At 39.6% G+C, this 12,906-nt stretch overlaps 3 protein-coding genes across 5 annotated transcripts in view; all 3 read left to right on the top strand.

Annotated features, from left to right (window-relative positions):
* LOC121592972 overlaps window positions 1-7,857 on the top strand; it is a 62,662-nt gene extending 54,805 nt beyond the window's left edge. For 2 of the 3 annotated variants that reach the window (XM_041914953.1, XM_041914952.1), the window contains exons 4-6: window positions 1,496-1,633; window positions 1,977-2,162; window positions 4,280-7,857. In XM_041914953.1, the coding sequence (XP_041770887.1) occupies window positions 1,496-1,633; window positions 1,977-2,162; window positions 4,280-4,302 (347 nt within the window). In that variant the 3' untranslated portion in view covers window positions 4,303-7,857. Of the gene's footprint in view, window positions 1-1,495; window positions 1,634-1,974; window positions 2,163-4,279 lie in introns of all 3 variants that reach the window. The other variant, XM_041914951.1, reaches the window with a different exon arrangement.
* Window positions 7,858-9,094: 1,237 nt separating this feature from the next.
* On the top strand, window positions 9,095-10,262 carry LOC121592974. Its single transcript, XM_041914955.1, has 4 exons — window positions 9,095-9,166; window positions 9,228-9,259; window positions 9,595-10,023; window positions 10,108-10,262. The coding sequence occupies exons 1-4, from the start codon at window positions 9,163-9,165 to the stop codon at window positions 10,114-10,116; spliced, it is 474 nt and encodes a 157-aa protein (XP_041770889.1). The 5' UTR covers window positions 9,095-9,162; the 3' UTR covers window positions 10,117-10,262.
* Window positions 10,263-10,882: 620 nt separating this feature from the next.
* LOC121592973 (EEF1A lysine methyltransferase 2) lies at window positions 10,883-11,860 on the top strand. Its single transcript, XM_041914954.1, has 2 exons — window positions 10,883-11,282; window positions 11,343-11,860. Exons 1-2 carry the CDS (start codon window positions 11,075-11,077, stop codon window positions 11,795-11,797), a joined length of 663 nt encoding a protein of 220 aa, XP_041770888.1. The 5' UTR covers window positions 10,883-11,074; the 3' UTR covers window positions 11,798-11,860.
* Window positions 11,861-12,906: the final 1,046 nt, after the last annotated feature.

Here is a 12,906-nt window from a genome sequence, read left to right as displayed (position 1 = left end):
CGAACGCTTTGGATGCGCTTACTCGACCGACATACCGAACGCCCCATGTGGTGGTGGTCAGTACGGGTGAAGACATCCTGCAACAATCGCCAGCCACAGCCGTTTTCAGCTGTGTACCGGAGCGCCGCAATACGCTTTTCCGAGCAGCACACACAGACACGAGCAGCATCCGACGTGGGATGAAAATTGCTTTCACCAATCGTCGTCCTCGAGCATTTGCACCCTACCACGTGCACTATGATTACCATTTTCATTTTTCATGTCCCACCCAGCAGCAGCACGAGCACAGGTCCTTTGATTTGTGCCAAATAGCGAAACGTTTGGCCCCGTTCCCGCACGGTGGCACAATTTTACGCTTACTGCTCCACCCCGGTCCCACTGCAACGCATTCGTGCAGTAAACGAACCAACGCTGGGACGGTTTTTTTTCCTAACATTGTGCAAATAATTCATAAAATGTGCTACAAATGGCAGCAACGTGTGCTGGAGGTTGCGGACTCGTTCCGCGAATACCCATGACTGAAGCGGTATTTATGCCGTTGGTGCATTTGTGGTGCTTTTCATTACTTGGACCTTGTAGGACTTTTTTTCCTTCTGCGCAATGCGTTGATTAAAATGGCTGGCCGTTCCTTCTTTCTATGAATATTTATCGTATATCGTAAGACATTTCATGAGAACTGCTTAGGGGCTATCCATTAATTGGGTAACGCTTACGGTGTGATATTTCAAAATAATCCCCCAATTAGTGTAACGAAACGTAACGCCCGCTCTATTAATTATGTAGTTGGCGCCACGAAACGCAAAACTATCATCATCGTTTTTGGTACGGAATTTGGAGTCTCGAATCTTAGTGAATTAGAGATTCGCTAGAGATAGAGTTTTTGCAGCATTCCTTAAAATCCGTTCTCTCCCTCTATGTAACACATCGTAACGCTGCAATGAATCCCTTCCTTATTTCTATGAGCGTTACGTAATGAAAGGACAAGCCCTTACAACCATTTTTAAAATGCTTTCGAATAGTCACTGCAGCCAGAATATGGTTGGTAATGTTTAGAAATTATTTATCAAGCGTTTTAAAAAAATTTGTAAGACAAAGATTTGACCCATCTTAACTTACCCGTAATTTTGCAGTATAATTTAAGTGAGAGTGTGAATGTGTTTGTACCTTTCTTGATTTTTTCATCCAAATCTTAAATTGCATAATTTAGCACGTTATTATATAAAAGGTGTGTGTGTGTGTGTGTGTTTTTCTCACCGAATAACAAACGTAACTAACTAACAACAGTAATCATACTAACAGCACAGCCGTTCCCTAGTGTCAACGGTAACATCCATCTAGATATGTACCGAATCTGCGATAAACATAACTTTCTATATTCTTCTTTTTCGCCTTCTTTCTTTTCGCAATCTCTTCCCACCGTATCGTTGTGGATACGCTTGAACGGTAAAAACAAAAACAAAAAAAAACAAACACCAATTCCACCGCCCAACCGCAGACTCCCAGTGCCGCTACACCAAGGGACCGTGGACCGAGTGTGACGCCAAGTCCAACACACGTTCGCGAACCCTTTCGCTGAAAAAGGGCGAATCGTCTTGCGTCCAGACCCGTACCATCCAGAAGAAATGCAAAAAAGGTTAGTCGATGTCATAAAACCGAAAGACCCACCCTCTGCCTGTGCGGGAGGGAAAGATAAAAGGGGCGCACTGAAATCAAAATCCTTGCTATTTGATGCCAAAAGCATGACACATACACGCAAAGGGACTTTTTGGGTCGCTTAGCTTTCTTCCTATGGTGACTTTTTTATCCCTTCCTTTACCCATCAACCATTCCCAAGCTGCTACCACCCCTCCACAACTGAAACCATATTGCTGACGGCAAACGATCTTATCTGTTAATTTTTAACTTTAATGCTCGCGGATAATACAACTGTATGCCCTCCTCTTTCTTTGTTCATTTGCTTTTAATGCTGTCGCCAGCCTGCCGTTACGACAAGGGTGCCTGGTCCGACTGCGACAACAACGGACAGATGTCCCGCACGGACAGCCTGAAGCAGACCAGCGATGCCACCTGCCAGACGACGAGAGTGGTCAACAAAAACTGCAACCAGGGCAAGTCCAAAGACAAACAGAACAAACCACCGAAGGCCGAGAAGAAGGAGAAAGGTAAATGTCCCGACAGTGGCACACACGGGCCACTTTTAGCCCATTCGTCCACAGGTTCGGCCCACTGGGCGCTACCACACACTATGCCGGGGTGGACGGGAAAAGGATGAAAAATGGTATTACACTATCTCGGGGCAAACTTTAAGCAGGCTAAAAAGGGTTGCTCTTCATCAACCCGTTTTGTGTTGCTTTTATTTGTGTGTGTATGTCTGTGTCGAAAAAAACGACAAAAAAACGACAAAAACGACACACGACCATTGCTGTGGGCCACTACCACCTGCCCCCACAGTATGCCTTTTAATATGATCATTTTTTTCCACCGCGATCCTCCACATCCGAACTGTTGTGTAAGCGAAAGGGAAGTAAACATGAAAAAAAACTTTGTTTTTCCATCATCCCGACCAGTGCGAAAGCTTAAGCGGTTCCTAAAGCTGCACAACAAGCAGAAACAACCCAACAACGCATCTTAGTTCGCGTAATGGACGCATCCACACACGCACACACAGCCCAATTCTGCGGTTGATCTTCCCTGCAGCGCCTGTATCTTTGTGTGTGGCGGTTTCGAAAGTCGCTCCTTTTTAATGTAATTTCATTTAAAGAAAATTCTTCACTAAGACCGGGTGAGAAGGTTGTCGTTTGTCGTGTGTTTGAGGTTTTGCTGTGTTGTAGAAAAGTTGATCAAAAAAATAAAACTACACCTGCCGCGGCACCAGACACTTGTGTTTCCACCAATGCACTGTTATATCCAAAGGAAAATGGACAAGCAAAAAGAGTGTTTAGCAGCATTAGCGGACATAAAAAAAACTGATGCACAGAAGCTTTTTGATTGGCATTTGGACATTACAAGCAATACAGCCATTGTTAATACAGTGACATAGTTAATAATTTAAAGACCTAATCAAAATTATGATACAGAGTAGCTGAGAAATCGTTGCAATATTCGTAATATAACAGATAATTTATTGTTTTTATTTTTCTTAAGATTTTGTTTTACTGTTTATCAGATTTTGTCTTAACTCGTCATACAATTTATCGACAGTTTTCTATTTATCTTTTGAATAAATCATCCACGTTTAGAGGATTTTTAATTAGAATATATAAAGAAACATCCAAACAGTGGAATGTTTCCAAGAAAATAGGAAAGGGCCTATGCAGGTTTGCAAGAACATAGGACAATCGTTCACAAAATGCTCAGCATAATTCTAAATAGTTATGATTTTTTCAACCAATTTTTTCTGATTTTTTCAATAAATTAAAAAAAAACTTTCATCAGTTAAGAATGATTTATCACAATGATTTATCAAAGTATAATACACTATTTAAAAAATAGTTATTGGTATGTGTTTAGATATTTTCGTTTTGAGGTGACTTATTACAAAGTGTCACAATCATTACACATTGCAATCATTTACATCCTGTTCGACTTGATAATATATTCCTCTTAACAATACTTTACGGTGTAATGCCGAAATTTTTGTTTTGCGGAAAAAAATATAACCACACGATATGTTCAACATTGATTTGCTGTCGCGTTTGCAAATAGAATTATACAAACCAAGGTCTTTGAAAGAGAACAGGTTGCAAAGGAAAGCCCCTTGCTAGGTTGCCATTTTCAGCTCTCATTAGACAGTTTCACGATTTAAAAAAAATACAATAGTAGAGTGGTTACTAACGATAATTGTAGTTATGAACTATTATCTTATTCATATGCTGTGTTTACATTTTTTTCTAGTCATATAATCAAAACTGTCAATGAATCACAGGACGAGGCCAAATATTAATTGTAAACAAGATTCAAACAAAAAATCAAGCAACCAACGCAAAATTATATGCGTTGCAGTCCAAAATCCTAGTAAAACCCTACATTTCTCCTATTTGGGTGTAAAGATACAACTACTCGTATATTAATTAACGTTCTCACTTAAAAAAAGAGCTTCTAGCACTTTTTGAAAATAATTTGTAATGTAATAATGACATAAGAAAATGGCGCCCCACCAATAACCCCACGCACTGGATATGTGTTGAACGCACTGTTTGCAGTGAAAAGTTGACTTCGAATTGTTCACTAACTTTTCTCTCTCTCTCTTTCTCTCGTTTCTTCCCTTCCGCAACCACAGGTGTCCGCAAAAACCGCCAGTAAATGCATCACGAGCACGTGTGCCAAACAACACACTCATCCCCTACGTTCTACAATGTCTCAGTTTCTGATCGGTGCTGCCGGTGCAGATCCCGATCCTTTCATCCCCCGGCGCAAAGCAAACAACAGCAGCACAACATCATCGCCCAATGTGGTTACAATAAGCTACAATCGTCTTCTTTAAAATAAATACAAAACGGAAAGGAGAGCGAGGGAAAGGAATAGATGGGGTTAAGAAAAGAAGAAGAAAAAAAAGCTGCCCATCAATCCCAAGGAAGGGGGATCAATCTGTCTCCAGACGCCCTCCTGCAGCATCTCCGTTTTTTCACTTACTTAGTTGCGATGGAATATAGCAGGAGGAAGCGAGTGTGCGTGTGTGTGTGTTTGAATAATTAGACTTACGGCGTATGTGCGTGCGTATGGTTCTTTTTTTGCCACGCCACCGTACCTCAGTTCCATTTCCCTTTCATCTTCTCTTCTTTCTGCGTGGGCGGTGCTGAGATCGGTAGCGTTATTTATTAAGCAGATTAGCAGAGAGACAGAGAAGCATTATATCATTCATACGAACAGACACACACACACACACACACACACACACACTCACAACACAGAGCATAGGAGCAACATCAACAAGAAGCATAACAGATGTAAGCATACAACATAAACTAGGCATTAGTGGCAAATGGTTTACACCCGTAACAGGTTAGTTCGACGATGTGCAGATTATTAAATACTTGCAGTACATTTATCGGTACGATTATAAAGTGCCAACACACACACACAACACACATTTCTCCAAAACTACTTACTGCTGCAACAGAGCCGTGGGCAGGGGTCGTCGGTTATGGGATATTTCGATAATTTCTAGCAAATAATAATAAACTGAACGTTTAAACACCGACACTTTCTTGAATGTCGTGAAGCGCTGCGATGTAATATCATACCGGCAAGTGGCATTTTTAAGAACTTTTGTCAACAAAAAAGCAGAAATCATAATAAACGTAATAAAACAACTGAAATGAATAAGTAAAACAAAACCACCTTGGGGTTCCTTGGGGGCACTTCCAGCTATCCTGCAGGGTCTGTATGTGGTCTGATAACAGAGTGGCCTGTCTTTTTAAATAAAGAAACTTTGAACACAAGAACCTCTGGCCCTGGCCGCCCTGTTCCGCAGATTGCAGCCTAAAGCGGGACATCTAATGGATCGTCCCGCAGTTTTGCGCTTTTAACGATTCAAACAAGTCTGTCTGCCCAAATGTACAACGGAAAAAGAAGGGTTTATGTGTTGTATGTGTCAGTGTAAACGTAAAGTAATGTATTTCTCAGAGAAAAACACCCATAAAGTTGTTCCCAAAACGCGGCTTTATGCGCGGTAAGCAGGAAGAAGATAATGCAACAATGCAAACGCACAACGCATAACACATTTCATAAATGGAATCAAATAAATAAACGTTTTATCCTTCGAAAGAAAATGCATTGAAGGAACGCAAAAAAACACACAAACCGAAATTAAACCGAGACAAATTCAGACAAGATTCTAAAACAATAGCTCACATAAAAAACGGGAGAAAAGTTATTAATCACAATATCTCATCTCTCTGGAGAAGTAAATATATTGACAGAACTGTCGCCTCATTTTCCCAACCTCCCGCGGTGTTGCTTCGTTCCAAAAGGCGACGAACTATTAAGTGTTTTAACGACCGCCACGAATTACAGCAGCAAGATCAGCTTCTTTCAATAAACCGAGAATCCCTAACCCGAAAACTCTCCGCGTTGCGACCGTTGTTGGGATCGTTGACGAAACGAGAACCGAAACATAGCATAATCGCAGCACTCCTATATTTACTCCTAGATAACAGAAAAAGCAAGCTAATCGACATGAATTCCATTTTCAGTAGGCAACTTTAAAAACCGCCAGCCAGGCCGGTATCAGTTTCTCTTCCGTTTGCAACATCGACGAATGTGGTGCCGTTTCTTCATCGGTTCAGGCAGGCGGTTTGCTGTTCGTTGAATGTTTTGCGATAGATTTAAAAATCACCCCCCTCACACACACACAACACACATACACTCAGATCCATACACACAAACACATATTTCGAAAGGAAAGGGTAGCGAAAGGGTGTGCGAAACCACTTTTAACACTCCGATTTTACGAAGCAGCAGCAAACGAATGAAGAATGAAAGCGAGAAAAGGAAAAGTGGTATGACGAATGCAATGGAACTGGCTGCGTACTTTCCGTCACTAATTGCCGTAAGCAACTGTGGTCGTCTCTCTTGTATGTTTGATGTTCTCATCTCGAAAGTAAACCGATTATTGATAGCACGTTAAGAAATACTGAGTAGTAGAGTATGCGATGGCCGGCCCTGGAACAAACATAGAAAATCCGTTCGATCCACGTTTGTATGTGTGTTGTGTGTGTATGAAGCGAGCTGTTTCGACAGAAAAGCAACACGATGCACATGCAAACACATAAGCGTTTTCACTGTGAACTTCTGAAAAGGTTCAATAAGTTACGGAATAAAAGCGAAACAAAACAAAACATGGTCGAACATTCAAACAGTTGAAATGCAACACTAGCCACCAGGTGTGTTAACCGTGTAGAGAAAAAGCCTCCTCCGATTATTGGACGTAATGGATTACCGGCAAAAGCACGGAAAGTGGAGCATGAAAATGTTACAAACGACATACTACAAACACAAACACCGGTGGATGTAAATCTGGAAATCTAGAAGCCAAGAACTGCAACAAAAAAAAACACAAAAGCAACACAGAATGTAAAGGCCAATATAAATTAGATAAATATATATATTATATACAAACATACACAAATTCACACAAGAACGACACGTTAAGTAACATGAAGGATTAGGGAGAAAAAGATGATGGAAAGTAGTTACTTAAAAAATGAAACCAAGTCGTACACTCGAACTCGAACGAGAAGGAGGGACAGGCGAGAAGATACTTATACAGATATTCTTAGTATTTAACAATTAAACAAGCAAAACACAGTAACAAAAAACAGTTCAAAATACGGACAGCGATGCATTTTCCAATGCGACGTGTGTGTTGTCTTTTCAGTGTTTGACTTTGTTTTACACTGCTCTTTTTTGCAATGCGTTTTTGCTTTGGTATCTGATATTTGAGTTTGATTACAATATACCAGGTGTTTGGAATTGGAAAATAACCACAAAGCTGGTGTAACGATGTGGTAAAACAATATTTTTAAATTACTTTTTTAGACCTCCTCTTTCACACCCACAGTCAACGCGTAATTGCATTACACCATTTTAACGATGATCAGGCCCCTTTGGTTGCGTCTACTCGATTACTCTCCATTAGATTGGGCCACAATGGGAATAAATTATATAGAAGAAAAAGAAAAGAAATACAATAACTGTAGCATAAACAATAGATCCATAATACACTCACACACACTACCAGAGAGATAGAGCGAAAGACCGTCGAGCGTCAGCAGCCACAGCAACAGCAGCAGAAACATGAAAATTTCAAATATCAAATTTCTTAATAAAACATATTCTTTTGTGATATGTTGTACACTTGCGTGTTTGTGTTCGTTTTTTACTTTATTCCGAATGAAAGTATTCTACTGTTCTACTGTAAGGTAAGCAACTAAACATAAAAGTTTAATAAAAAAAAACTCGCTATGCGGGAGACTCTTTCCAATAAAATGAACCACAAATGTGTTAATATAAATGCACATTTATGCATCATAAAAAATACAAAAATGTCTTCAAATTACTAATATATTGGAAGACTTTTGTAATTCACTATTTCTCCGTCATTATGATTCATTTATTTTCTTGATCAATGATTAAGTCAACAACTCCTAGTCACCACTTGCATTGCTGCAAAACAAAAAATGTTGAACGATCTATTATCGGTTTGTGCCAAGGAAGACTTTGATGCTCAGATGTTAGATATTTCCAACTAGATTTTACCGATTTTTTTTCGATTTGAAAGATAACGATAAATGAATTGGCATTAAATCTACAGCACTCGTCAATACATCACATGCACATCATAAAATTATACGATACTTCTCCTCCTAACAATAGTTTTCTATTAAACGAAGCTCTCATTTACCTAAGCGATATGCAAAATTATAAAACTGCTCAATTTTAACCAATCGTGATCTTGATTTCACATCGACAACAAAAAAAAGCATTAGGAAGTCTAATGATATTGCTCGTTATGCGAGATACGACTCTCTAAGACTCTTTAAGGTATACGTTGAGCATTTAAATTTCCTCGTAATTAGACGAAATCCTAATAAGGGATACTCGTTACGAGAGGTTCCACTGTATTCTCGCTTTTCAGTTATGTGAATCAAGGTAACAGAGTGGCTATACACTTTTTAATTAGTAAAGAATAGTGTAATGTACAATATATTGCTTTTTTCTTAAATTATACAATCTTCAAAAGATACCGAAAAGTATCCTGATGTTCCCCCTGTAAAATGTATGAAATTAATAATGTTTTATATAAAAGTACTAGGCTTCATTTTAAAATATTCATTTCTAACACATATTTTGACTGAAAAACGTGATACTCGACTGACGCAGCATGTGTTCGGAACGAATTGACCGCAAAAAACTCGCGAATAGACTGTACAAAGGTTTAAAAAAACTATACGAAACACACGAACAGGAATTTCGCGGCCGTGAAATGCCGCTTTCTGTATAACAGACGTATAACGGTTCAACTGTCAATTTCCGCGCACGCAAACCCTGTTGCTGTGTCTGCGATTTCGCGGTCTTTCTGAATTGTTTACAATTTGGCACGGCAAACGGCTCGTAGCGAGGAATAGAATTGAACGAGATTTACGCGAACTGACACAAAAAATGGGTAATTATTGCATTTAATGGAGAAATAACATGAAATTAAACCTTTGTTTTTTGATTTCCAGACACCAAACCTGCACCGAAGAAGCAAAAGAAGGTATGTAGAGGCACGCACATGCCAGTAACAGCAGATGTGTTTTATGAAGCAACAGCGCCGTGGTGAAACGAGATGAAATTGAAAAAAAAACATTATTTACACATTGAGCCTTTTTTCGTACTGATAACCGTTGTGCAGGTATTTCGCTGCAAATCAACGGCGAGCGATCTGTTTAGGTTCTAGCAAGACACAGCAAAACAAAATAGTACATGTTGAAGGACTTAGGTTGTTCGATTGCTGATTGATACACACTCTGATACACACACATAGAAAATGAATTTCCGATCAGAGCATGTGCTTTCTATATTAAACATCAAAAACTCTTTGACCAATAGGAACAATTGGAAGTAAAGGTGTTGGACGAAGCACTAACTCCTTCTACTGGACCGTCCAGCGTGCCACAGCGTGGACCATCACCGCAACCTGGACGGTCAGGGTATCCCGCATCTTTTCGTCCAAACAATGCACCCAATGTAACGGCAAGGGTAATCAAGCGGCGTAGGCTAATAGTCAGTCGTGCCTTCCACGAGAATCTGATGGAAACGTTGCGGGCGTTTCATAGAGCCACAACAGAAATGCTTAACCGATTGAAACGACCAACTGACCCAGTAGATGCTGAGCTGTCGGGGATGGGCCACGTGATCCGGAATTGGTCACCAGAACGTCGCAGACGGTGTTTACTACGGATGCAAAGAATAGTTATCGAGGAAGAAGCAGATCATTTTGAAAAAACCTTTGGACGGAAAATCGGAGAAGTGAAAAAGGTAAGAGTAAAGTAGTCCTGTTTTGTTTGCTTTGAGCACTTTCTTAAAATAAACGAACCTAACAACATGCTTTTTGTTTTACAGGTTACCTAGAGCAGTACTTTCGTCGGACCTGATATTATTTCATTTGAATTTAATTGCTTTATGAATAATATGAAACTTTTGTGATTTTGAATGTAATAGAACTAAACTAAACGATATCCTTAAAATATATATTAATGAAATATAAAATACTGCACAACCACAATACCCCCTTACGAACGATGTCGATGAACTCGTCACTGTAGCTAGAGGCAGACCGTATCGTTTGAAGAACTGCCTCTATAATCTCTTCATCAACTTGGTGTACCGTCTGTCTTCAAGGTATATCCCACCCACCGTTAGTTTCTATGCAGAAATATACAACATAAAATAAAATTCAGACCTATATCTCCATGTAAAAGAACAAAATAAATATGATGATAACTCGTTTGTGTCCTACCTTTTCATGGTATATCCTTCACATGACTTTCCACAATTCAGTCATACACTTGCTGGATTAATTTCCAGTTCTGAAAATAGGAAACAAATATGAATTAACTAAGATATTGGTATATTTTGGAGAACATACTACTTACCCGGAAGATTCAACGGTCTTGTACGTAACCCTGCAGCCAAATTCAGCTTAAATAATAGCCAATACAAATTAACAAAATCCCACTGTCATGATACGACACTGTTCTACCCTTTTCGTGTTGTTATTTTGAACACATTTCTATCAAATTGCTACTACTTCCGGTCACTTAAAGGATATGGTTATCTATGTTTTGTTTATATCGAAATGAGGAATTGGAACCAATATTTTGAATATTTAATAATTAATAAAAACTATTTTGCGTATTCCGTATAACAGCTAACAGTGTGTATATCATTTGTCAGTTTGACATTAGTTTGTTTACCAACAAAAGCCGGCTCGTGTTGGTCCGCTCCAATTGACAAAACGCAGTGCTAATATTCCGAGCTTATCTTTTTAACAGCTTTATATTGAATTTAGAGACATTGAAACACCACGATGAGTGAACAAATTGAAGAGCTAGAAGGGTCGGAGCTTGGAACAAAAGATTTCTGGGAGTCGAGCTACACTCGAGAGATAGCGAACTATCGCGACCATGGCGATGTCGGTGAGGTTTGGTTCGACGAGGACAGCCAAAACCGCATCATTTGCTGGATTGCCAAACAAGAGGATGAAATCAAAGCGGAAGATTCTATCATCGATCTGGGTATGTTGGGAATGTGTTACATCTTGCATCATTAACAACATCGAATTCAATCTGCTACAGGCTGTGGAAATGGCATGATGCTGATCGAGCTGGCCAGGGAAGGGTACACGAAGCTGACCGGTATCGATTACTCGCCGAAAGCCATCGAACTATCGAAAGCCATATGCCGGGATCAGGACCTTAACATCAACTACCAGGTGGTGGATTTGATGTCGGAACCGGAGGTGGCAGCGCTGGGACAGTTCAAAGTGGTACACGATAAGGGCACGTACGACGCGATCAGTCTGCATCCGGAGGATGCGAAAACGATGCGCACGCACTACATTGCCAACGTGCATCGGATGTTGCAGGAAGATGGCCTTTTCATACTGACGTCTTGCAACTGGACCGAGAGTGAGCTGGTTCAAAGTTTCGCCGAATTGTTTAAATTACGCACGGTCATACCAACGCCGACGTTTAAATTCGGTGGCAAGGTGGGCAGCGTGGTAACATCGATTGTGTTTGAGAAAAAATGATTAGTTTTAGGCTGAATAAATGGTTATCGCTCAGGAAAAGATGAAATACATTTCATTGTCCGTTTTCCACGGTGTTTGAACAAATGCTTGATTTTCGCACAAATTATAAATAAACCAATTTGTCACTAATATTTGACTGTATGCACGACCACCGTGCCACGTTGAAGTCACTGCTGTCGAACTTCGGGAATCTGCAAACTTCGGCTCCATGTGCTACCTTCGCTCCCAAGTAACAAATGTAAGGCTGTTCAGTGAGCTTCAATTAAGAACCTTATTTGACCATCTAATCAAACTCGTACATCGCAAGCGCACTTACAACAAATATCCGCAGTATGCGATACTCGAAATACGCTAATTTGCAGTACCCGATTGATCTTCAAAACGATTAAAATAGTTTTTAATATTTTCAAAATATTTATGTATAAATAAATATGTATTTAGAATACTTTTTGCATGATGTTTTTTATGAATTTTAATAATATTTACAGAGCAATACACCGATAAAGTTATTAAATGAAAGATGTCCTGATTTGTGGAGAAATGAGTGAAGTTAAAACGTTTTTGTTTAAATTTTACAACAAGCTGTATGTAAAAAGTTGTTGGTTCCATATTTTACCACACATTTCCCTTCGATTGTACCGATTCGGTATCTGTGGCAATGCCCATCTGAAGCGATTTTTATGGACGCCTTCACCACCCAAGCGCCACAGATTAAGCTTAAACGACTGGAAAATTGAATATCCATAGAAAAAAAATGAAAGCTCCACAGCTTCATTGGTTTGATCAATAGATGGCGTATTACAACTCATCATTATATTGCTATCCTTTTCTTGCAATGTATTTCGTCAAGTTGCATTTTATTATGACCTATATAGCCTTCTAACTTTCTGAGCAAAAATCTATATAAATGGTCGTGTGGTTAGATACGTGGGTATCAACACCAATGACCATTACTCAAATCTCACTTGCTTCAGTGCTGGTGGTTTCCGTTGGAGTTTAGTATTTAAACAATCGTATCGCCGTTCTAGTTCTAGCGATGCATAACTTCAATGCGAAACCATACAACAGTACAGAGGAAATGAGAAAGCTCTCCTCCAAGCGATGAAGCT

Source organism: Anopheles merus, chromosome 2L (genome assembly GCF_017562075.2).
Source record: "Anopheles merus strain MAF chromosome 2L, AmerM5.1, whole genome shotgun sequence".
NCBI lineage: Eukaryota > Metazoa > Arthropoda > Insecta > Diptera > Culicidae > Anopheles > Anopheles merus.
This window is presented reverse-complemented; position numbering and strand designations above follow the sequence as displayed.